The sequence below is a fragment of the Macaca nemestrina genome, chromosome 19 (genome assembly GCF_043159975.1).
Source record: "Macaca nemestrina isolate mMacNem1 chromosome 19, mMacNem.hap1, whole genome shotgun sequence".
In the NCBI taxonomy this organism is placed as follows: Eukaryota; Metazoa; Chordata; class Mammalia; order Primates; family Cercopithecidae; genus Macaca; species Macaca nemestrina.
In genome coordinates, this window is record NC_092143.1 from 46,851,058 (window position 1) to 46,877,366 (window position 26,309).

Below are 26,309 nucleotides of genomic sequence, written 5' to 3' on the forward strand. Positions count from 1 at the left end.
TTATTGATGGACACTGAAATTTGAATTTCATATAACTTTCATGTGACATAAAAATATTATTCTTCTTTTGATTTTTTTTTCCCTCAACCTTTTGAAAATATAAAAACCATTGGCTTCTGTACCACACAAAATAGAGAGCAGACTGGATTTGACCCAGGGGTCAATGTTTATCAGCCTCTGGTCTGGTAGGAACAGTGTCACATTCATGTCGGAAAAAGAGAGAAGGACAGGAAGAGGGGGAAAAATATCATTTATTAAGTGCTGTCATCTTCTATCTGAGTTTAAACTCATTTGCTCTTTGTTTGCTTCACATATTTAAGTGATTCTTGAAAATAACGATTCTTAAACATGTGTTTAAAAGGTGTACTTTTTTTGGTTTTTACATTAAGCCATGCTGATGGTCATTCACAGCCACACTGATTTGTGAAGTTTTTATCTCAACTGTCTTAGACATCATTGGCTATATTTTCCTTGAGGGCTAGCACCTGTTTTATCACCAGTGTATTTATATTGGTTTGCTAAGACTTTTTTTTTTCTTTGAATATACCTACAGTAATTTACTGTTGTGTAGAATCAGCAAATTTCAGAGCATTGTATGTGGAAGGTACTAGGTATAAAACGGAGCACATAATCAAAATATAAGACTTGGTCCATAAACCATAAACCAAACTCTCTGGAATTTTGAATCCTAGTTTATTGTTTTTAAAATGTATCATAAATGCTAAGCAATTTTAGCCCAATTTTATTTCTTTTTAACATTGTGATCCCCTACTATTTATTCACTTACATTCCCCATTGACCCCTCTCCTTCTTCCTTCTGTGGCACTTTACCTCACTAGCCAATCACATCTCGTCTCTGTTCCATAATTCTGTGAGGATAACTCCTTTTTTTTTTTTTTTTTTTTTTTTGAGACAAGGTTTCTGTCACCCAGGCTGGAATAGTGCAGTGAGTAGTTCCATCTTGGCTCACTGCAACCTCCTCCTCCTGGGTTCAAGCAATTCTCGTGCCTCAGTCTCCCAAGTAGCTGAGATTACAGGCACCCACCACCGCACTGGGCTAATTTTTGTATTTTTAGTAGAGACGAGGTTTCACTATGTTGGCCAGGCTGGTGTCGAACTCCTGGCCTCAAGTGATCTGCCAGCCTCAGCCTCCCAAAGTGCTGGGATTACAGGCATGAGCCACCATGCGTGTTTCTGTGCATAAATCTCAACCACGTATTTGCTTGTATTTTCATCCCCCGCCCCAACCACCTCCCTGCATTTTTGGCACATGCCAGGGAATACCTCACCTTTGCAAAGGTTCTTAAGCTCAGTGAGATAGAACAGTCACATCACATGTCAAGCAAAGCAAACATTTTACTCAAAGATAAGAGCAAATAGAAGCCGAGGATCCCTGGGGAGCCAAACTCAAGAGTCTGGCAAGTTGCCCCAGGCGAATGGAGTTCCATCTGCACGTGCTCTATTTCGCTGCAGCTGAGGGCCCCGGAAAGCACTCTGCTCTTGGGTTTTATACCCCTGGTGTCTCTTGGTTTGCTGAGCCCAAGTGTTGCAGAGTATCCTGTTTCACGAGGGATGAGGGCATAGACTGGGTTGCCCTGGACACTTCCTCTTTATTGCAGGATGTCACATTGTTAGAACGTTCTACAGTTATTCTGATAAATAAGAGCTGGAGGAAGGAGAGCTGGATTGGCCAGGGCCATCTGCAGACCTGTCTGCCTACATTCTTTACTTTTTCAGGCAGTCCATATCTACTCTTTAACGTCAAACTCAGTTCCTATCTACATCTAGATATATATTTTTTTTCTCTCCTTAACTGCAAATGTGGGCAGTTTGGCCCATTTATTTTGTGTGACATATCCACAATTAAACTTGGAATAACCCTTAACTTGTGATCAGAGATGGGCTGTAGGCCCTCTTAACATCTACCAGCATGTAGCACATGGTCAAGCCTTGAGAATATGCTCAGTCGTCAAATCCTCATATCATTTAAAATGACATAAGAGAAGTTAGGAACCATAGAGAGGATGGAAAGAGAAGGTTCAAATAAAAGTGGGTGAAGGAAACAGAACCAAGAAATCCTAGAAAGCAAACCAACATTTTTCACACCATAGGGAAATGACAGAAGATGGAGTGCTGCAAAATTAGAAAAACTATCTTGGACATTGTCTCTTACTAAAAGTTTAGGAAAACTAATTTCAAATAAAAATTAGAAAAACTATCAACTTCTAAATCCTATAAAAGTTATTAAAAGGAAAAGAGGAAAAGAGACAGAATTAAAAACATATCAGTAACTTATACCCACAGAACAAATCAAAACTCTAATTCACTGTTTCAAAATGAACCAAAAGATATAAGTACATAATAAAAGACATGAAATAATAGCATAATTTATAATTAGGAAAACTCAGAAATGAAGTGACAGAAGACAGGAGAAATTGAAAATACAAGTGGCTCTTGAACAACACAGGGGTTGGGGTGCTGAGAGCCTCACAGTAAGACATCTGTGTATAACTTTTGACTCCCCCCAGAAGTTAACTGCTAATAGCCTACTGTTGACTGGAAGCCTTACCAATAATATAAACAATTAACACATATTTTGTATGTTATATGTATTATATACTGTATTCTTATGATAAAATTAGAGAAAAAAATGTTACTAAGAAAACTGTAGGGAAGAAAAAAATCTATTTACTATTCCCTGAGTGGATGTGAATCATCATAAAGTTCTTTATCTTCATCATCTTCATGTTGAGGATCCTGAGGAGAGATAACTTTTTACTGCGATATGCAATTTACTGGAGAGATGAACTGTTCATACGGTGATGATTAGTGTCACACGATATTTTAAGTGGATACTTGCAACACTCAAGCTCACTACAATAGCAATAGGAGGTGGCTATGAAATTATTACAGTAGGCTATCTTGCGCTATAGTCAATTTTATGCAGTTATGATTTAATGCTGCATCTTTACATTTGTTTACATTTCCCTTGACTGTGAATAGTGTCGTGTATGGTCTATAAGTATGCATAAGATTTGATGAGTTTTAATTTCTTACAATGGATTTGTGTATATTTTATGAGAGCAAATGATAAAATAGACTAGTATCTACATATATTTTATGCATTCATAATATATATTTTTGTATTTTTTGATATTTCTAGGCTACTTGGTTCACCTGTCGGTTTTTGCAAATTGTTGCAAATCTCCAAAAAAGTTTCCAATATACTTATTGAAAAACATCTGCATATAAGTAAACTGGCACAGTTCAAGTTCATGTGGTTTAAGGGTCAACTGTATATAAAAATATAATGTCAAAGATGAAGATGAAACCAGTAGGAACACAAGAGTGAATAAACTCAACAGAAAATACCTGAAGAGAAATAGAAGGTTAAGTGGAAGAGGATATTTAAAATAAAAAAGAAATGCAGGGAGAAGGGTGAAAAGAACTTAAGAAATAGTTACTAAAACTGAAGCTACACAAAGAAGATCCCTGAAGGTAACAGAAATCCCTGAGGAAGAAAACCAACACAAGAAAAGGGAATAAATACTAAAAAATATGATTCAGGAAAATGTTCCTTAACAAATATTGAATTAGTTATCTAAAGAGACAATTAACCAAACCAAAATATATTCCAGTAAAAGTATTGGATTTTAAGAAAAAAGAAAATATTCTTTGTGTATCTAAACAGAAAGAACAAGTGACATAAGGGAAAGAAAATTAGATTATAATTAGGTTTTTCAAAAGCAGCATTTCATGCCAAATGAGAATGGAGGAACCTATTTAAAATACTTAAGGAAAGAAGTTGTGAGCCAAGGATTTTATATTCAGCCAATGGACTTTCAAGTATAAAGGGTACAACTCTTATTAACATGCAGGAACTCAGGAAGCTTTATTCCCATGAGCCTTTTCTTAGGGATTTGCTTGAGCATGAGTTTCAGGCAACCAACATGACTTGAGGCATTGACATAAGTCTGGTTGTGAGCACTAAATAGTTACTTTTAGAACTAAGATTAAATGTGTGTTGAAAGGGACCAGATAGATATGCTCATTATGTTCTGAAAATGTAGATACAGAACAAGTATAAAAATGGGAGAAGGAGGAAACATATGCTATTTTTCTATGTTTTTAGTAATCATATTGATAATTGTATTATGGCTGTTTCACTTTTTTATGGTTGTTTTTAAGTTGTGGTTGTTTATAACTTGTGTATATGATGTGGAGTAAATAAACCAAAATAGTATGTTTTTCTTTTCATTCTTTTAGAAGTTACAGATGTAAGTTTTAGTAAAAGCTTTTACAATTCAAATACAAACATTTAAAATAAATTTGAATTAGAAATATCAGTATGAATATACACATACACACATTCATACTGATACTTACAATTCAAATTTGTTTCAGATTATCTATCTATCTATCTATCTATCTATCTATCCATTTCTAGGGTCCAAATTGTGGTCTTGAAATACCATTTCCCAGTTAAAAAATGAAAGAAGTATTCTCGAAGAGATGGCTCATTTCAGGTCTAACAGAAAAATTATAAGATGAGCTTAGAGCATCTTGTAATATCATATGTCCAAGAAGCCACCAAAGCTTACTAGATTATAGAAAACAGCTGGGGTTATGGAAAAACGACTCAGGAACCAACTTGAAGAGACTCCAATGTGCCACACATGGACCAATTTAAGCTTCAATAATGACAGTAATTACAATGATTGAAACCCTGCAAATATGACTAAGTCCATGAGTTCAAGATGAGATTAAAATGAAAAGTCTAGTTGGTCATCTTTAGAGGCCCATAGGGAATACATGATCTTGAAAATTAAAGAAAGAATCAAATATTTATCCTGCTCTTCCTGTGAGTTGTACCAAGAGGTAACCAAAGAGTTGACAAGGGGGAGCATCTCTTTATAAAAAGCATGCCAATTAATGAAAAAGTAATAATGTTAAAACATCACCACTTTGCAATCTCTCATAAATTAATAAACCTAGGCGTTAAAACATCAATGGCTGTGAACGTCACAGAGAAGGAACCAGACATGTGTACTTCTTGATGTAAGAACACAATGCCACCTATAATCGTGCTAAAGGGATCAAACCTGTGTTTGATTCTATCTCTAGATCCAGGCAATTTTCAAGGAATTCTGAGGACAGAGGAGGGAGCATATTGAACTGCGTCTTGAGTATGCATTCAGCAGCAGCTACACCGGGGCAACCCTACAAGTCAAATAGTCTAGGTTCTTCAACAGGTCAGGAAAAGTAAGGAATATGGGGGAGACATAGATTCAGAGACTTAAAAGACATAACACGTTTTAAAAGTGAGCAAGACTAACCATTGATGTCCAGGAATTACCTTGGATGATAAGACAACAATCATAAAAAACACATGAAAGCAAGTAACGAGAGTGCCTACCTTTGAAGGGAGGGCTGGGCTGGGATAGGATGAGGTACATGGAGGGGTTTCTGGGGTAGTTTGATACGTTCTATTTCTTGACTTGAACGGTGCTTATTAAAGGTTTACCTTATGATAATTCATAAAACCACACTTTGCATGGTTTGTACATTGATATTTTATTTTACAATGTAAGGATTTTAAAATAAAATATATTCCCAAAGATGCAGAGAGTTCAGAGAGCCCTTGAGGGCTTCGTGATTATTTCTAAACACGCACATTTCCCCAGTCACCATGGACAGAAACTTATAGCTTCCTCAGCCAAAGGCTTTGGCTCTGGCAGAATGAGAACTTTTCCTTAGCTGTGTGGCATCCCTACTCTACCCCAGCCTGGATCTAGATGTGTGTTCGCCTGGATGTGTGTGGGAAGGTGAGCGAAATGGTGGTGCTGATAAAGGGTACAACGGAAAGTATGGGCACAAATTGCTGAACTGAAGAATAAGTATATTTTACAAGTTTGAGTCAAGGTGACAGTAAACTATTAGGCCTGAAAATACAGGCTCTATTATGATTGTCACAGATATTTCAGGGAAATAAATAACGGATCTGTCTTGGGGTACATTGATGACATTCACAAGGCATTGGCAGTCCCCTTGCATTCTTACTAAAGAAACCTCTAAGGTTCTCCTGGTGACCACATGCCCGTATCACTTCTTTTGGTGCCATTTGCTTTCTGCTGCACTTCTTCACTTTCCTTCACCCTCTCCAAGGTAAAGAGCTCCTTTCTGATCTAACTCATTATCGTTTTCCTTCTCTAACCTCTCAGGACATGGGCATGCTGGACAAAGTGGGATTTGGGGAATGCTGAGAATTGTGGTAAGTAGGGAAAGAATCAGATGGGGAGTCCAGGCCTCAGACTCCAGGCTGGGAGCCACTGATAATTGATAAGCCATGTGAGTAGTGCAGATTCACTTTATCTCCTTGTGCTTCAATTTTTCCCATTGTAAACTGAGGGACTTCAGCTATAAGCTTTCTAATGTTCCTTCCAAAATCACAGTCTGTTATTAGTTGAAAGGTGCTTTGGCATCAAGAAAAGGAAGTGCATGACCGAATGTGATGTTACCAAGATACTTTGCATTGTAGAAAAGTATTTGACTACGAATGTACTGAGTCCTAATCCCAGCTATGCCCTTTATAGGTGTGTATTTCAAAAACAATTCACTTTATTGTGATAACCCTGTTGTCTCTCACACACTAAAATGTGAGTAACATCAATGTTTCAGGGGGTAGTTTTTGACTTAAAATGTAAATGGAAAGACAAATTACAGACTGAAAAAAAATTTGCAAGTCACATGTACAACAAAAGCTTTATATTTAGCTTATATAAAAAATTATCATTACAGACTGAAAAAAACATTTGCAAGTCACATATACAACAAAAGCTTTATATTTAGCATATATAAAATATTATCAAAAGCAGTATTTCAAAATCAAACAATCCTATTAGAAAATGAGTGAAATATATGCCAAAACATTTTACTGTAGAGGTTGTACAAATGGTAAAAAACAAAACAAATAAACAAAAAAACTGCATGAGAACTTGCTCAGCATCATTGACCATTATAGAAATGCAAATTTAAACTATGTGAGTTATTACTCCTACTATGGTCCAAATGGTTGTGTTTCCCCTGCAAATTTGTATGTTAAAATCATAACCCCCAAGATGATGGCATTAGGAGGTGGGGACTTTTGGAAGAGATTAGGTCATAAGGGTGGAGCCCTTGTGAATAGAATGAGTGTCCTTATAAAGGAGGCCCATTTCCCCCTTCCACCACATGAGGATGCAGCACGAAGGCGCCATCTATGAACCGGAAAGTGGGGCCCTCACCAGACAATGAATCGGCTAGTGTCTTGAACTTGGACTTACCAAGCCCAAGAACTGTGAGAAGTGAATGTGTCATTTATAAATCATCCAGTTTGTGCTATTTTGTAATAGTCACCTGAATGGACTAAGGCAGCTACATATCTATCAGAATGATTAAAATAAAAATAGTATTAACATCAAATACTGATGAGGATGCAGAGAAGCTGAATCATTCATACATTGCTGGTGGGAATGTAAGATGGTATAACTACTCTGGAGAATAGTTTGGCAGTTCCCTCCAAAACTAAAAATGAACTTAACATATATCCCAGAAATTGCAGTTTGGGGAAATTTTCCAGGGAAATAAAATTTTAATTTCCCATAAGTCCTTGTGTATGAATGTTCATAGGAGCTTTATTTAAAATAGCTCCAAAATCAATACTACCCAAATGAATGAAGAGTCAGAAAAACCCTGGTACATCCATGGTATGGAATACTACTCAGTAATAAAAAGAAACCAACTATGGGTACCCACAACAACTTGGGTGAACCTCAGTTAATTATGCTAAGTAAGAAAAGGATAGATATGTGTCAACTGTTCTGATACTGCCATACTGGAATTAAACACTTAAGTAAATAAATGGCAGATGGTAAGATTTGAGTTTTTCATTATCAGGTGGGAGATTATAGCTAAGGAAAGGGAGGAGGTTAGAATGATCCACGGGGTAATAGATTAGAGTTAGAAGTAGCAGTTTAGACTCATGCTTATAACATAGATGGAAATGAATACATATAGAAATATTCATAGATTTGTGGTGAATATACATGAGTTAGTATACCCACATGTATTTCCCTGCTGTATCAACTGAGAGGGCCTAGAAGCAACAATACCCCAGTAGCAACAAGCATACCTGGCTCTCAGGACTTGGTTTCTAACACCCTTCTCCCATAAAAGGAACCAGAGCTCTTAGAGAAATGACTAATTCTAGGACTGTCCCAGCATACATACAAAACGATGCTCCTTTGGTATGAGAAAGTAAAACAAAGCAAATAAAACTAAAAACCCCACCACAGTGATGGGAGTATGTCAAAGGCACACAGGAATCCACAGAAAGAGCTGTCAATGGCCATAGCTCTACTAAGTTGAGCAACAAAATAAAGTGGTGTTGGAATATAACCTAAAATATGAAACAGGTGTTCATGAGTCTATACCAATATAAATAAATCATCAAGTAAATGAATAAATAAAGGATAAAAGACAGGCCTCCTAAAGGACAAATACTGTATGATTCTACTTATCTGAGGTATCCAGAGTAGTCAAACTCATGGAGACAGAAGAAGAAAATTGTGGTTTCTAGGGGCTGGGGAGATGGGGAAATGGGAAGTTGTTTCATGGGTATAGAGTTTCAGTTTTGCAAGATGAAAAAGTTCTGGAGATTGGTTACACAATCTCCAGTGAATATAATTAACACTGCTGAACTATACACTTAAAATGGCTAAGATGATAAATTTTGTGTTATGTGTATTTTTAATAACTTAATATTTCTCAAAATGTTTTCAAAACGGCATAATTTGAAAAACTGGTGAAATGCAGTCTGCAGTGAGGCTAATAGTATTGTATTGCAGTTAATTTCTTAGTTTTGATCATTGTACTATGGTTATGTAAGATGTTAACATCAGAGGAAGCTGGGTGAGGCATTAAATAGAATTCTGTACTGTTTTTGCATCTTCTCTGTAAGTCTAAAATTATTTCAAAATCAAAAGTGTTAAAAACCCAAATCTCCTGTGCATAAGAATTCCAAATAATTTATGTATAAATGCAGACCTTGAGGAGGTGGTGCATAACTCTACATTTCTTAAGTGTGGGCTCCATAAAGTGACTTCCTTCCAAAGAATACAGTTTGGAAATGGAGAGGGCCGGGTGCAGTGGCACATACCTGTAGTCTCAGTGATTTGGGAGGCTGAAGTGGGAGGATTTCTTGAGGCCAGAAATTCAAGACCAGCCTGGGCAACATAGCCAGCTCCTGTTTCTACAAAAACTAAAAAAATTGAGCCAGGTGTGTTGGTACATACCTGTAATCCCAGCTACTTGGGAGACTGAGGCAGAAGCATCACTTGAGCACAGGAGTTTGAGGCTGCAGTGAGCTATGATTGTACCACTGCCCTCTACCCTGGGCAACAGAGTAACACCCCAACTCTTAAAAAAAAGAAAAAAGAGAAAAGAAAAGTAATTTTACAGTGGATAAACTGAGCAGATACTACCTCAGCCAGGGATCAAGGTGAGCATCAACAATGATGCATCATGTTGATAGTAGGTACCAATGATAGGAAGTGAGGACAATCACATTTTACTTTTGTGGTCTTCCTCCCCAAAGCATATGATCCCATTCTAATTGTGAGAAAATCATCAGACAAACCCAATGGAGGGATATTTAACAAAATATCTGACCAGTGTTCCTCAAAACTGTCAAGGACATCACAAATAAGGAAAGTCTGAAAAACTGATATAGCGGAGAGAAGCCTAAGGAGGCATGAAGATTAAATGTAATATGGTATCCTGGGTGGAAATCTGGAACAAAAAGGGACATTAGCTAAAAACTAAGGGCATCTGAATATAGTGTGGATGTTATTAATAATGATGTATTGATGTTGTTTCATTAATTGTAACAAATGTACCATACTATTGTACAAAGTTTAATACTAAGGGAAAGTAGGTGCAGGGTTCATGGGAACTCTCTGTACTATCTTCATAACTTTTTCTAAATCTAAATCTTTTCTAAAAATAGACTTTATTTTTAAAAGGATACATATTGCATGATTCCATTATGCAATATGCAAGATCTTGAAATAACAAAATTGTAGAGATAGAGCAGGAATTCGTGGTTGCTAGGGGTTAAGGATAGTGAGGGGAACTCAAAGGAGAATTGCCGCAGGGAAAGCTCTGTGGCTACGGTGTAATTGAATATCTTGACTGTGGTGGTTGTTTCACAAGGCTATACATGTGACAAAATTGCACAGATCTCTACACATACAACCACACTCACAAATACACACACATAAATGAAATCATGTATATCTGGTGAAATCTGAATAAGCTCTATGGATTGTGCCAATGTCAATGTTTTGATTTTTACATTGTTCTGTGGTTGTGTGGGACGTCGGCATGGGATGGGGAGAGTTGGGAGACACTTGCATAGGACTCAGTATATTCTTTAGCAACCTCCTGTGACTCTGCAGTTACGTAAAAATAAAAATTTTAAAAGTCTTTGAAAAATTGAAGACTTTGTGAGATGTCAGATGCCAGCATCTTAGTAAACTTTACTTATTAAGATGTGCCATTGAACCTAGCTGATTCATTTGTGCAAGGTTGTTTTCTGGTGTCATTTTCTTCCCACTTCTGGCAGACAGCTGAGGCAATTGTGAAGTTTGGAAATGGATTCCGGAGTCTTCTAGAGTACGGAGTATTGCTGACTATAATGGTGGTGGTTGGATCTCCTGGATTTATGAGTGGCTATGGAGGTCTTGAGGCGAGGGCAGCATGGATGGTTTGAGTGGGAAGAGGAGGCAGATACCATTCTGCTAGGAGTTTATTCTGCTTTACAAAGACACATGGTAAATCTTGAATTTTTTAAGAGTTCTGTTCTCACAAAAGAAATTTTGTGAAAATGAGAAAAAGATGCCCACTCAGGGTGGACACCACACCAAGAGAGCAGATCTTGGAAAGAGAAGTACAGGCTGGATTTCAGCCCTGAATTTTTCAGCCAAGTCCCCTCGTGCAGGCAGCAACTGGTGCAACCTTATATGATAGCCCTGGTGTACGATTATATTCTGTCTTATGTAGAATTATTAAGGGCAGTTACCAAATGAGTGGTGCAAGAGATAAACAGGTGTTTCTGGACTGTGGTCATAAGATTTCCTGGAGAAGGTGAAGTTGGAATTAAACCTTAAAAATAGGTAGAATTTGGATAGGCAGAGAATGTATAGAGGATATTCATGATCTAGGAATGTTTGCTTGAATACAATTCAACGAGGCCTTGTCTTTCTTGCTTATTCTTCCACCTTTGGTACCTGGTAATGTGCAAGCAGGGAAGGAAAGAAGGGAGGATGGAATGAAGGGAGGGAAGAAGGAAGGAAAGATTTAACTGTATGTCCTCATTCTATTTTTTTCATTAACTTCTTCCATGCTACCACATTGTATTAGGATAGGATAGACTGCTAAGATAACAATCCCAGAGTGTTTCTGGCTTTACACAATGGTGGGAATAAAGTTGGAAATCAAAGGTAGGTTCTGTTGGGAAGGTACAAAGATGAGAGGATCAGAGATTTTTTGACTTGAAGAACATTGGAGACACCGTTGAGAGTTTAACCTCCCATCTTATAAAGTAGGCAGATGAGACTCAAATAACTTTTGCTCTTGGATACAGAGTTCTTTAGTGACCAAGCAGGAACATATTCCATGTCACTTGACCCTTATTCCAGTACTCGGTGCCCTAAAAAGTAGAGAATTAAGCTTTAAAATATCAAGCTTTATAATGAGAGGATGTATAGTTTCCAACTCTTTTGAGGTTTTAACACTTATCATTTGTTACTTCCTAATCTTCCCATATGTGAATGTAACACTTTGGAACTAGTTTTTTCTTTAATTAATCCAAAATGAAAGCCCTTATGACACTTTAGAAAAGTGTATTACCACAGCTTTATAACGATTTAAAACTGGGCATTGGCATGTCCATAAAAGTGAAAGTGTTAGTAATAAGGAATGGAAATGAACACACCACTGTTTTCCACTTACCCACTCCCTTTCATTGCCATTCATTATTTCATCTGACCTGTAAAGGGCCTTTTTACGACCGTGGGCAAATCCTTCAGCCCTGTGCATCCCATCGTCCTCACTCCCTATTGCATATGTGACAGGTTAAATTTTTCCATGTAGCAACTGATTTCCAACATCCTCACTATTCTGGTAATCGCCTCTCCCCAGTACAGGCAGCGAGGCTGGTTTGTGCTTATCCCCTCAGGGCATGTTTCTGACAGCAGAATGCAGGGAAAACATGAAAAATACTTTATTTCTGGCTTCAAATGTCTAGAAACTTGGGAAATTGAAAGGAATTGGGCACAGAGAAACAATGTGGAAGAAAGTTGGAGCCAGGCTTTCCAGGATCCCTTCTTCCTTCCCCTTCAGATTAGAAAAATGATTCCCTGGCTCTGCAAGTAAGATTCTGCTATATGCTGGTGGCATGGGGCCTTAAAAATTACTAAAAATAGAGCTGGAGAAAAATTAAAAAGTGTATATTCCTCCCACCCATCAATTTGTAGACTGAGATTTGGGCCAGCCGCATGTGTGGACACATCCAACTTTCCTGAGAATCTTTGTCAGCATATTTCTCCACTATGGACTGATTAAAAACTTTAGAGTTGAGCCAATCCATTCCTAGGCAACAGCTTTGTCCCTGCATGAGAAGCTGGTAGGAAGGGATTAGGGCCACTCTTGGAAGTCATTGCTGATTTCAGAAATATCAATGGAACTAATGAGTCCAAGTTAGAATGAGGATTATAGAATGCTTTAAATTGTCCCAGTTCAGTGCAAGACAGTGAGAGGAGGAGAGGAAAAAGAAGGCAAGTCCTATTCTACTAGAGGTTGCTGACCAAATTCTCTGAGTCTCAGGAGACGAGCTGAGGTAGCAGTGCTTCACTCCTCCTGCAACGGCTCCCTAATACTCTACTCCTGAAGACTTCCATTGACTGCTATAATTCTACCGCAGGTGCTGCAAATACCGAAAGTCACAGTGGATGTTATGCTGGGTCAATTGATGGCTAGGAATGGGGAGTGAGCAGGAAATGTTATGACTATAACATTTCCTGACTATCTTGTTGGCTTTTGGAAGACGCACGTCCAAAGGTAAGACAAAGAAAGAAGGCAACAAATATATAAATGCCTGTATGTTCACATACAATTAAAGTATAATGTGCAAAGTCCTTAAGACAGGCTTTTAAACCCTACTTGTAAATACACACTAAAAACTGGAACAGAACGGGTAGAAAAAACAGGCAGGGAAGCAGTGAAGACTCCGCCTTTCTTTTGAGACCCCATCACTCTTTCACAGCTGGCCATATTCTGCTTTAAACTGCTAGCTTTGTTTTTCAAATGCAGGCCTAGTAAGTCCCTTTAGGGCAAGGATGCTCAGCATAGGCACTGGGTAGGTAATCAGTAACTGTCTGTCATTTATTAAGTAGTCCCTCCTGTCACTCCAGTAAAACCTTAAGTGCAGCCAGGGATCCTTCCTTCAGATGTTTGACATCATGGGATATTTAGTAAGAAAGCTTAATCCCTATCTGTAATGCTCTTCTAAAAATTTAGGACAGGGTGGGTCTTCAACATCCTACAGTCCCCTTTGATCACTTTCAGCAGAGGCCTGACTGGTTCTATGAATCAGCCTTGGCTTAGTGGCCAGTTAGTGCAATACTGTATGAACAGTAACCCAGTAAATCAGACTCAACTCTTACCCAGAATGTACTTCCCAGTATCATACAAAAGAGATACGTTTGTTAAAATGTTCTCAATGATTCTGTATCCAGTTGGTGTGAGCAAAGACCCCCAAATGCTATTAAACTCCTTAGTGATGTGAACCAGATGGAAAATAAAACAAAAGAATTCACAACTCATGTTAGACTGAATTGAATGTCTTTAATTTCACACAATGAATAACATATGAATAGGATTAACTTTTTTTTTTTTTTTTAATAGTTAAGTGCTCTATACTGTGCTAACCTGATCTGGTAGCGAAAAAGACTGAGCTTTCTTTTAGAAAAAAATGTTTAAAACCCAACATCTAAGACCATGGAGGAGCATGACAGTAAGCATGCTAGATGTATCTACGCCTCAAATAACAGCAAGTCCATGTTCATTTTAAATGTACAAAAATGCTTTATGAATAAAAACTGTTACAAAAAGAACATTTCAAACAATGTACAATTTTCTTGCCTCTATATTCAATAAAATACAAATACATTTTTTGTTCTAAAATATGTTTACATACAATCAAAGTAGAACATGCAAATTACACTTTAAAAAAGGCTTTTAAAAACCACTTATGAATACAAACTAAAAATTAGCCAGCACGACTTGTAAGACAATCTTGTGCCCCATTTTTTTCTTTTGAAATATATATGTACATATTTAACACATCATGTGCATTTATTATTAAGAAATAGATTTTTTTTTTTTTTTTTTAAAAAAAGGAAGAAAAAGAAAGACACCAATCTAGGGTGGAACTGCCCTTCCACGTTGACCAGTTGGCAGCTCCTTTCAATTTCCCCCCTTTAGTGTTTATCAGACCTGGGCAAGTGGGCAATAGATATCCAGGAAGTTTCTTCCTTGGTTGATATGTGCTTCTAAGACTGTTCCCCAAATGACTGAGTCCAACAGGGAAGGAAGACTCATCAGTGGGGTGAACTCTCCAAGAAACAAGAGGCAGAGAGGACCTTGTATTGTGGAAAGAAACTTTAAGAAACACCAAGAAAATGCTACGGTATATTACAGTTCGAGTTTCTAGGCACTGTGATGACATTATCTGTAAGCTCTGGCATTTGGACCACTGTGATACTATAGGGTAGAGTTGAGAATAACGTCTATATTTATCTACTTTTACATAACAAGAAGGACTGAAAATCCTGCAACGTAACACTTAAATGGCTTTTGAGGCATTTCAGCTTCTGCCACCCCTCTCTCTCCATGCTGCAGTTGGTATTTAAAGGCTTTGGAAATATGTGTATAGACTTTAGACAGTTCCCAGGTAAATCTTTCTAGTGATAGGAAAAAAATATTCTCCAAAAGCTCATTATCTGAATATTGTTGGGTAATAAGCTACAAGAGGGATTTTCTACTTAAGTCTTAAAACCAAATCCTTTATGATCTGCATGTAGTACATCACCTTATACTATAATTCTGTCACCACTTGCTTATCATATTTATAGACCCAGCAATGTGCAGAACACAAATTCTGACTGCCATTGAACATGGCCTCCTACTCCGGACAGCAGCCAAATTAACATGCTAATCTTCTGCCAGCCCTTAGTCACCTTCTCTGGGTTGTTAGTGGCTGCTGATTCCTGGTCCTGCCAAGTCACAAACCAGCCCCTGACATGCTTTCCTTTCCTTTGACCTTTCTTCCTTGGGTTTTCGCCAGAGCTGGGCTATTTGAAGAAGTAAAACTTCTGTTCCTCTCATTTGAGATGAGGGGTGGAAGAGTAAGTAGCTCTTCCAGACACTTAGCCAAGTGGATTAAAGATCCATCATCACCTTCAAGGAGGCTTTTGTATCTAGATTTCATCCTTTTCTCATCACCAACCAGACTCCTTACAAGTGGGTCCGCATCTGCTTACTGAAGTCAGGTCATCCAGAAAACAAAAACTAAAACCAAAACCAAAACAAACAAACAAACAAACAAAAAAACCAGAGAAATAAAAATCAAGGGGTTTCTTTTATAATGAAATATTTTGTGAAGCTGTATATGGAGTACCATGTATCCCAAATGACCTCTTCTCAAAAAAAAAAAAAAAAAAAAAGCAGCCCCACCCAGAAGACAGTGTTGGGGGGCCCAGAGACCTCCACCATCAGGGTCAGGAGAGTTGGGTTTTCTTCCCAGCTCTGCAACCAACTGCCAACTGTCTGTAAGCTGCATTGGCCCACGGCTGAGCTGAGTTTGGACAGGTGGGGAGAGGCTAAAGGAATTGGGGGTAGTTAGAGAATAAGGAAATGGTTGTACTGATGAGTTAGGTAAATGAAAAGCAGAATAACATAATGTGATACTGAGAGAGGAACTGGGTGGTGGAGAGAGGAAGCTGTGTAGGTGACCTAACTTGCTTCCGCCTCCAAGCGGCTGTTTCGCATGCCTCAGCTTTGGTCCTCTGCAGTATTCCAGTCTATTCCTAGGGTCATACAAGTAGGGGATTCGAATTTAACTCACATGACCACTATAGACCAGAATTCACGTGTAAGTTGCAACTCTGCTGTTAAATCTCCTGAAATATCTTTCAGGGCTTTGGAAATTCTAATGTACCCCAAAGCTTTTTTGGAATTTCTCACCTACTAGAGGTTAATGTCAATTAAACTTTGGGTCCTTATTAAAGAAGTTTGCAAAGTGCCAGCTCATCTTCCTCTGCAAGAAGGTTGAGTCTGCTTATAGACGTGGCTGGAGAGACAGTACAACACAGGAAGGAGGAAGGGCAAACGAAAGAAAGAAGGAAATGATTTCAAAACCCAGGAAGAGAAACCTCTTTATGGCTGAATTGGAATGAAAATGGTTGCTGTTTCTTAGCAATGGTGGGGTGAGAGGGGCTAATTTAAACCTTCCTCTCAGGTGACTTTGGAACCACTCAGACAGGGCTTGGGAATGACGAATTAAAAATGGCTGCTTTGATTTTGCTGTTTAACTTGTGTGAAATGCCAAAGGTCAACCAAGGTCACAAACTGAGTATCTAGAATATAAGCTTTAAAGTAGAGGGGAATGCCGTCCTTTAAACTTACATATTGCTAGTATTAAATGCGACTGACCTAGCGAGCAGCAAATGATGTGAAGTCCATGGTGACAGAGCACAATAGTATGACTATGTGGGTAATTTCAACCAACTCTTGGTGCCATAACGGAGCAGTAATGTTTGCAAGCACATTAACTTGGAATTTAAAAATTTACTCACATAGATACCCCATCACTTATTCTCTTATGTTGCCAACAAAAATCCCTCTCTCTCTCTCTAAGGAAATAATATTGTGTTCTGAAATGATAATACAATTTCCAGCTGGTCCCAACTTCCCGTAAAGAAACTTAATTTGGAGGTAAACCAGATATTCTAATTCCCATTAGAAAATTTAATTCTCTCTCTCAGTGTCTCTTTCTATAATCTACCATGCCAGGTGTTTGATGTCTTGGGGAAGGTAAGGGGGAGTGAGGGAGGAAATTGAAAATACTTATTTGAAATTTCCACAATCTGACTTTTAGAAAACATCTACGGAAATGGAATTCTTCGTATTCATTCTGAGCCTGCTTAACATATTTTATTCGGGCTGTGGAAATGGATAATAGAGATGGAATATCTGTCCACGCTAAACCAATGGTTAGAGTACAACTTGGATGAGAAATGTACAGCTGAAATTGACCATTTAAAAGACGATTTGTCACACACAGTTTGCATCCATGCAGACTGATAGATTTATAATTACATTATGTACAATAATGTTTTAGTTTATTTAAGGCAACCACAATTTGGATACTTTGTCCAAGGTGGCTTGATATAATTGAAGTGGTGATACCCTTTGAGCATTTTATTTATTTATTTTTCCAGATAAGAACACTTACTCCCATTTGCTTTTAAGAAATAATTATCCAGGGATAATGGACTTCTTCTATTGTCTTTTTGTTTCCTTTTTTTTTTGAACAACCTATGACAATTATTCGTATGAAAAAGATCAGGTACCAGGGCATTGCTAGACACTTGTCTTTCTGGTGGGTCTGGGGTGTCAGTTTTTGGTGGCTTGTCAAGTTATTCTATTTGCTGTGGGGTATTAAAACCATTTTATTCTGCCTCTGCTCTGCTGACATGTTTTAAGTATAAAAATAGCCTGGTTGACATCTGGGTCAACATATCCTTGGCTGCTCTGCGTAACTTATTAAAAAGGTTTTATCAATACTGAGTATGTTTCACAATGATTGGGATTCAAAGCCAGGTTCTTGGAACAGCATGCCAAGGTTGAACTTTACAGCACAGGTTAAGAATTGTATTATTTAAATGTGTACCAAGATTAAAAAAAAAAAAAAAAAAAGCAGCAAGTACGTCAATGAAAAGATATATGGAAGTACAACGGGCAAAGGAAAAGTAGGAATAGACAACGCTAAAAATCAGTGTATGTGCGACAGAAGAGGCACACAGAACATGAATGCGGGTCTAAGGTCGCCTATCACTAGAACTCCACCTTCTGATCACACAATTCCATCTGAGAAACTGTACGGTTAAGGGAAAGATTCAGGTCACCTGAAGATGACGTTGGTACCCCAAAGCTTAGCAGAGCTTGAAAATCAAAAGAAATAAAAACCAATTAAATGGAACGGGTTACAGCAATGCCAGTTGAGCAATTTGCAGCTTTTCTCCCCTTGGAATGTTTCCTAATTGAGGGTGTTTCCCTTTCGATTTTCCTGGCCAGCAAATGAAATCGGAGTCGAGGGCGCACTTTGGCAGCGGGAGGTCAGGAGAGCGCCACCATCCTGCTCCTCCTGGGGGCCTTCCGCTCGCCTGCGGACGATCCAGCCGTACTGAAGCGCCGCGTGGTGGGAGCTGCGGTGAAGCTGACAAGCTTCTTCTGAAGGTGTCTCCCTGCTTTGCTTTCCTTAGAGCTCCTGATGGCTCAGCCCGTCGTCTGGCCGGATTCTGCCTGCCCGGCTTCTGGAGAGAAGGGCGTGGGTGTCCCTGCAGCCGGGGATTCCGCCCCCGCCCACTGCGCTTTCCACGTATCAGTTCCCTAGGCCCCAGGTGCAGACGCCCAGACCCGCCCTAGGGAAGGACCTCGCTCTCACTCCCTCGGGACTTCCTCTGCCTTTTGGCTTTCACCTCCTCTTCCTGGGGAAGGGGCTGCTGCGGGGGCGGCTGCTGCGGGGGCTGAGCGGGGGCCTGCGGTTTGTGTTTCCTCTTTCCGCCTCGGGGGGTCTTGGGTAGAGGGGGTGGTGGGGGTAGGGGCGGTGGCGGCGGTGGCGGTAGGGGCGGTGGGGGTGGCGGGGGCAGGGGCGGCGCCTCCCGGGCCATGTGGATGACCGCTTCGATGGTGGCCATGATGGTGTCTTGGCTGGCGGCGGGCTCCAGCACCAGCGGGCTCAGGCTGGGCTTCTGGCCCCTTTTGCTGGGCAGGTCGATGCATTTTTCCAGCACCGGCATTTGGTCTCTGGAGTCCTCATCGAACTGGGTGGGTTGCTTCCTGGGACGCCCGCGCCTCTTCTTCACGAAGTTGTTGCCTGTTTTTGATTGTCTCTGCAGCCGCTTGGCCTTCAGGATCTTGTTCACGTGGTCCAAGTTCTTCTTGGTGGATAGGATCTTGGTGTAGTTGCACATCTTCCGCACTTCGCACTGGATGGCTTCGATCTCCCGCCGCTTGAACCTCTTCTTCAGGGAGGAGCCAACTGCAGGAGGGGAAGAGAGAAGAAATTGAGCACAGGATGCAAGGTTGCCTTCAACCCAGCCTCTTCACTGACAGCTAGCATTCTACTTGGCTATAAAGATTATGGAGAATTAATGCTATGGGTATTAAAATAAAAATAAACATTTCTCAAATATTCATTGTGCATGCAAAGTACTTCTATTTACATTATTTCAGTCCTCCCAACAATTATGTGAAATATTGTTGTTCCCTTTTTAAAGATGTGGAAACTGAGGCTCACACTGTTGAGGTAAACTGGCCTAGAGCCGTGGGACTCAATGGCAGAATCACAATATAAATCTTCCCATTGTTTATCTTATTATACAGGTAATTTTTTATTCACCCTTTTGACATTTGATCTGATTCAATTTAGCACAGGATTAGACTTTCTCTTTTTGTAGGTGTTGGATGAATGAAAAGGCACATGGGCCTCCATATCAAGCAACTGGGATCATGCAGATATACTATCGATCTCATAGAAGAGATGCCTTGGCTTGATCAAGAATAAGAAAATGTAAGTGAACCATTTTATTCCTAACCCTTCTCCACTGACACAGGGAGGCCTATTTCCTGGAGCACTCTCGTTATCATGGCATCATCTCTCTGTGCTTTTCCCCCAGCGTTCTGGACTACTCAGCTTGCCTGATGGCATTCAGTTAACCAGGTCCTTCATAACCAGTTCATCCTCTGGGAACCTCAAGGGAAGTATCAGCCAGGTGTTTCTGAATCATTTACACTACCCCTACCAGGCTGGCGTTTGCAAAGAGCTCTTTTCATGTCCTGTTGGCCAGCTGCAGCTGCACCTCTATTTTATGAGCCGAACTTCTTGTCTCAGGAAGTCCTGCACTGCTGCCACTAAATGGCCTTCAGAACTGCTTAGTTTTGAAGTTCAGACAGCATAAAGTGTGAATGGCTTCAAAACATAGCCAGCCATTCCTCCTGCAGATCGTTCTTTCTCCTTGTGTTGTTCATGAGCAAGCGCATGTGTGATACCTGTCTGCGCGCACACACACACACACACAAACGGGCACGTACACTCACACAGACTCCATGGCTCCACCTTCAAGGTGGCCACTCCCCCTGGCTGTTTATAAACATAATAAGTGTGTCTTCACCGAGTTCTTTGCTGCTATGATTTACGCTGCATGTTCAGCCCGAAAGGAGCCCACGTGGAAGACCTACGCATAGAGGGGAGTGTGGTGCATTTTATCATTTTGGTTTGTTGTTTCCTCCCATAATTTTTTTTGTACCTACTAATAGAGAAGCAGAATAAATATCTTAAGAGAGAGGAGGAAAAAAGATGCTTAAAACATGGATACCATTCTCACTTATTCTTGGGTACTCCCACTTGATTCTTTCCTCTGCTTTGTCCCATTTCTCTCTCATGCTGTGCCCAGCACAGATTGCCAGGAGGGTTTTATTTGAAGTTATTTACACCCCCAGCTTCATGGAGTGGGGAGAGCTGAGTCCCACAGGCCAGGTCAAAATGTTACTGCTTTTGGCCAAAGGTCAGTAAGACTGACCGAGCAATGAATAACTACTGAATGATCTTTAAAATAAGTTATAAAGATCAAAATAGAACAAAGCCAGAGTGAGCTTCCGACTATAAAAATAAAATTTTTGTAGTTAGTTTTGTAAAAGAAAAAGGTTGCCTGGTTGTAAGTTATCAGAGGCAAGAACCAATGCTTGTCTGTCTTTATGGCCCTCAAAGGGCCTAGCAGGGTGCCTGGTATGTAAAAGAGATTTAAGAATTGTTTCTGGACTGACAAATCAATCTAATCAGGCCTTGTAGTCATATTCCCTAGAAGAGTTCTAGTTTGAATTTTTAAAGTGACCATTGCAAATATAGTTATACTAAAACTTAGCCCACCTCCATGTCAGTGACAGATAATTTACTTTGTCCACATAGTCCATGAGTCAATGGCAACTAGTCAGTAGTAATACTCCACAAACTTGACACTATTCCAAGCAAAGGTTTCATTTACAGTTTGCCCTCTCTTTAGTTTATATCAGCCATAGAGGAAGCAAATGCTATGTGATATGTTATATAATATAGCATGAAAGTATAAGGAAATCGCCTTGCTGACATGTAATATAGCATAGAAGTATAAAGTAAATCAATTAATTGGCAATACTGTATTTGACTGAGTTAAGCTTGACGGAAATACTCCATGAGCTGCAGGTCATTTGGGGAAAATACAACCAATGGATTGTCGCTCTATGTGTTGTCTTTTTAATGTGAAATGCCAAAATAAATAAGTAAATAAACAAACCCCCAAAACAAAATCTCCAAACCAAAATAAAGAAATAAACAGAAACATAGCAGATAGCAGCTAATTCCATATTCAAAAACATGTGCTGAATAACTTATTAAGTCTTTGCATTAAAAAAGGATTATGAAATAAAAATTAATTCTGATAGTGTAAATCTACCAAACAATCCTAAAAAATGTCAAAACAACTCTTTTGTGCCCACCATTCACATTTAGCAAATGTTAACTTTTTGTCACATTTTTTTTTTTTTAGTAAGAAAGAAAACATTACAGATTGAGCTAAGTCATGGCTCCCTTCTCCATTCCTTTCCCTTTCTTTTTTATGCTTGTTTTAATCCTTTTGTTGCATATAGATGAGCTCATATTGGTAAAAATTAAAAATCTGAATCTACCTAGTGTTGGTAATGATGTAAGAAACTGGGAACACTCACATACTGTTGGCGAGAGTATAAACTGCTATAATCATTTTGGAGAGTGATTGGGCAATAACTGTTAGAGTTGAAGATGTACACATTCAATGTCCCAGCAATTTCATGTCAAGCTTGCCTCCTTTACTTATATATAACAGGAGGCAAAAGTTATATAAGGATGTTCCTGGAAGCTCAGTGTATGATACAGAAAACTGAAAACAATCTAATTAATCAACTGTGATACATAAAACAATGCAATATTATACATCGATTAAAATGAATAAACTACACATAAATATATCAACATGGTTAAATCTTATTTAAAGAGTTGAGTAGAAAAGGAAATCACAAAAACATGTTTAAGTATACTACTTACATAACTTTAAAAACACACATACTTCTTGAACTTTTATTTTATCTTCAGAGTCCAGTTGTGGAGGTTTAAAGTGACTGCTGTGTAGGAGATCAGCTGTGAGTCAAATACTTGGTGGATGACTCACCTACTACTCAACATCTACTTCTCCCCAAGGCAACCTCACAGAGTTTTATTAAGCCTCTAGAGTAGGGTTGTCCAACAGTTTTCTGAGATGGTGAAAATGTTCTCTATGTGTGTGCTGCTCCATAGGTAGCCACTAGCCACTTGTGGCTACTGAGCACTTGAAATGTGGCTGGTGTGACTGAGACACTGAATTTTTAATATCACCTAATTTTCATGTAAATAGCTACAGTGTGGCTAGTGGCTACCCTATGGGGCAGCACAGCTCTAGAACTACCTACCTTGAAATACAGAGGACAGAAGACACACAGGGATTCATTCAGTAAATTGCGGACTGTGGGAGACTCTAGGCAAACAACCTGGTGTCTTCAACAAATAAATTGCCGGGCAGGGGGAAGATGAAACTGTGCATCAAAAGAGACTAAAGAGATAAAGTGACCTTATTTGGATGACAGTTGGAACAAACTGTTAAGAGAGATCATGAAATAAATGGAAATGTGAACTATGGGCATTTCATGATTTTATGTAATTACTGTTAATTTTCATAGGTGTGATATTTGCATTGTGATTATGCTTTTTGAGTTCCTATCTTTTAGAAATGCCTATGAAAATATTGATAGATGAAATCACATACTATCATCTGGGATTGACTTTAAAATACTAAGGAAGGGAGGAGGTAAGTGGAAGTATTGATGAAACAAGATTGACTGTAAGTTGATATTGTTGAAGCTGAAGTTGATATTGATGGGTACATGAGGTTTGTTAATGCTATTCTGCTTACTTTGATGTATGTCTGACATTTTCCATAACACAATGTTAAAAAACTATAAATAAGTGGCAATAAAGCATCTTAAAATCTTAGGGCTGGACAGTGCTCTAATTTTCATTCTCTTGGGGCTTTATTTTACCTAAATACTTTTTGAAGAATAAGAGATGTCCTCAATGAAGGTCATGCATCCACCATCTCCCTAGAAGGCTTAGCTTGTAGCTGCCCTCCTGTTTTAATGGCATAGAAACATGAATGAGTTCTCTGTGTTTTATGCTTTCACCACCTGCATAAATAAATATATGTCATGAGCCAATCTCCATTGATGGCATCAGGTATTATGACAGTATCCCTCTGTCTTTTGCACATTATAATCTTTGGGGTTTTTCATATCTACTGAACATCTGAATTTCATTCATTTTTCCTTTATGTTTGTTATCCAAACTTTCAGTTCAGATTTGTTATCCCTCTGTGTGAACAATAGCAGAGTATGGTATAGTAGAAATGACTGTGTGTAGAAGAAGCTGGAAAACAAGGTGAACTGAGATAAGTCCCTTAACTCCTCCATCTCTGTTTCTTCATCTGTTACACTGGATGGTGGAACCAGATGCTCTTGGAAGTTCCCTTCTATATTTAGTTTGCCATAATTCTTTTCTATACTCATTAGCAGTTGCATCCCCAAATGTGGGGCGGCTTTCTAAAACATTTATTCATTGAATAATTCTAAAATATTAGTGTGTGGGGAGAACTTCGGACTTGGCAGCGTTTGATATTCACAGATCTTTCTCCTTATTGCTTATGATTTCACTGTCCCTCTAAATGTTTACAGATTTTTCTCTCTTCAAATCGTTTCATTATTGGACAGTCATTTCTGGGCTCTTGCTGCAAGATTGATTCCATATTTGCTCTCCTTCCTATAATTGTCCTATATCTTGCCTGCTCTTTGTTAGTTTTAAAGAATAATTATTGAGTGGCCCAGGCAAAATGCAAATTCATTTCTTCATAACTCAGCAATACAAATTTTCTTTCAGACCCTATCTATATTTGAAATTGCCATGCAAATGGTTGAGCTGGTTTTGGTCCAGATCTAGACATTCTATCTTTTCATTCCCATTATCAGAAGATTGGCTCATCAGCATTCTGTTGATTTTGTCAAGTCGGTTATGGTAACTAGAGAATGGACTTAGCACTGCTTTTTGGATGCAGAATTTGTACGTATAGTAGGCCCCCTGAGACAAAGGCTAACAAGGCTTAGTTATATAGAAGATTCCCAAGAAATAGATACCCATGTTTGTAGACTGTACTTTGCCCATGTACAAGACACACCCTATTTTACAAGAAAGCTTTGGGTGGATTGTGGAGGGAGGCAAATTTACCTCTAGACTCCTTAGAGTTTTTCTTGCTGTTTGAATGTTCCTAAGGGGAGGTGGAAAGATGTTGAGGAAGGCTGAACTGCCTGGACTTGGGGTGCATTTCAGGGCAGATAGAGCTGGAATATCCTGTGCTTTAATCAAGGCGGAGAGTTGCAGTGTGAATTTCTTTGTGTGCTGATACATGTCAGAAGATTCTCTGAAGGCAAAGGCCACACCTTTTTTTCTCTACTTTCAGAGTTCCCAGCACAGGCCCATCGATACAGCAGTACCTGATCTGGTGCATACTATGTGGTCAGCAAATACAAGCTCAATGGCATTCAATTGTCTCATGTTCTCCAATATAAATTCTGCATTTTATTTATTTATTTTACTTTGTACTTGTGCTTGCCTTGGTAATGGTCTCTTATATTCCTAATGCTGCTTTTTATTTTTAATGGGGAGAATGAGGTAACCTGCCTTGGCATGCAAACTTTCTTCTTCCATCCTTAGAATTTAAATTAACCTTCTATAGTACTGGCCTTAAAAGCTCTTTTGAAAAAGATGGCAAGTTGCCTCTGCTGGTGAGGCCTCTGCAAGGTAGGGGGCATCCGAGTTGCTGCTTGTTATCAACACAAGTGCTAGAGGACTGCTAAGTTTAAAGCAGCAATTTAGAATTAAGAGTTAGCAGATGTGGGGGATTTGTCATAATATGATGGTGTTTTCATTCTGTTCTTAATATCATCTTAACATACTTTGGGGTTTCTTTGAAAACATGAGTAGCTTGTTTGAAGTATAGTAACTGCTTGACTATTCAACAACTTATTCTTAGGGGTTTATTGTGAAAGAACTTTTTATCTCAGTTGCAATGGCTTGAAGGACTCTGGTCTGTGTTCTATTCCTATTTCACATTTTTTCTTGGGACAAGGTAGGAGGAGAGGTGGGCAGACTGGCTGATGGACAGGTGAAGCAGTGGGGTATGTAGGTGTGAGCATGTTTATGTGTGTGAGCTCTGAAGTGGGCTAGGCCACCAAATAGTTAGTGTCCCAGAGCAGCTCCCTAATCTTCTCAGGAATGGTGTTGGATTTAGAAATCGGCCTAGTGCTCTCCTGCCCCTGCCACCTTGCCCACACTGTTCACCTCCTCTCTGCCTCTCTAAATTAAACCAGCAGCTTCCCAAGTGCACATTCCCTCCAGAGGAAGCCAGACAATTTACTGGGCTGCAGAAAGAACACATTCATAATTTGTATTTACATTATTTATATTTTACCTAAATAATCCTCATGCTTAATAAACGGAACTGCAGCCATGCCCTGACTTGCGCTGCCCATCAGATGACAGGTCACCTGTCACACTTGGGCATGAGATTCCTGGGAGAAGAGGAGGCCATGTGCATTCAAGAGGTTGACAGGGGATCTCACTGGTTAGTTGCTTTCAGGGTGCTGTCAGCGTCCTATATTTTAAATTTGTAGCAGGCCAGCTCACGTGGTAATTTTAGAAAAGCAAGACTTTTCAACAGAAAAAAATTTCAAAATACTTTGTAATGAGATGAAGAAGACCCATACAATATTTTATA

At 39.1% G+C, this 26,309-nt stretch overlaps 1 protein-coding gene and 1 long non-coding RNA gene across 7 annotated transcripts in view; one reads left to right on the plus strand and one right to left on the minus strand.

The window, feature by feature from the left end:
- Positions 1-13,924: 13,924 nt before the first annotated feature.
- LOC105499475 (SET binding protein 1) overlaps positions 13,925-26,309 on the minus strand; it is a 383,331-nt gene continuing 370,946 nt past the window's right edge. For all 6 annotated transcript variants that reach the window (XM_011772037.3, XM_011772042.3, XM_011772081.3 and 3 more), the window contains exon 6: positions 13,925-19,423. In XM_011772037.3, coding sequence (XP_011770339.2) covers positions 18,804-19,423 — 620 coding nt within the window. In that variant the 3' untranslated portion in view covers positions 13,925-18,803. The remainder of the gene's footprint in view (positions 19,424-26,309) is intronic.
- On the plus strand, positions 18,656-19,720 carry LOC139360027 (uncharacterized). Its single transcript, XR_011616907.1, has 3 exons — positions 18,656-18,782; positions 19,281-19,544; positions 19,662-19,720. It is a non-coding gene; the product is annotated as an uncharacterized lncRNA (long non-coding RNA).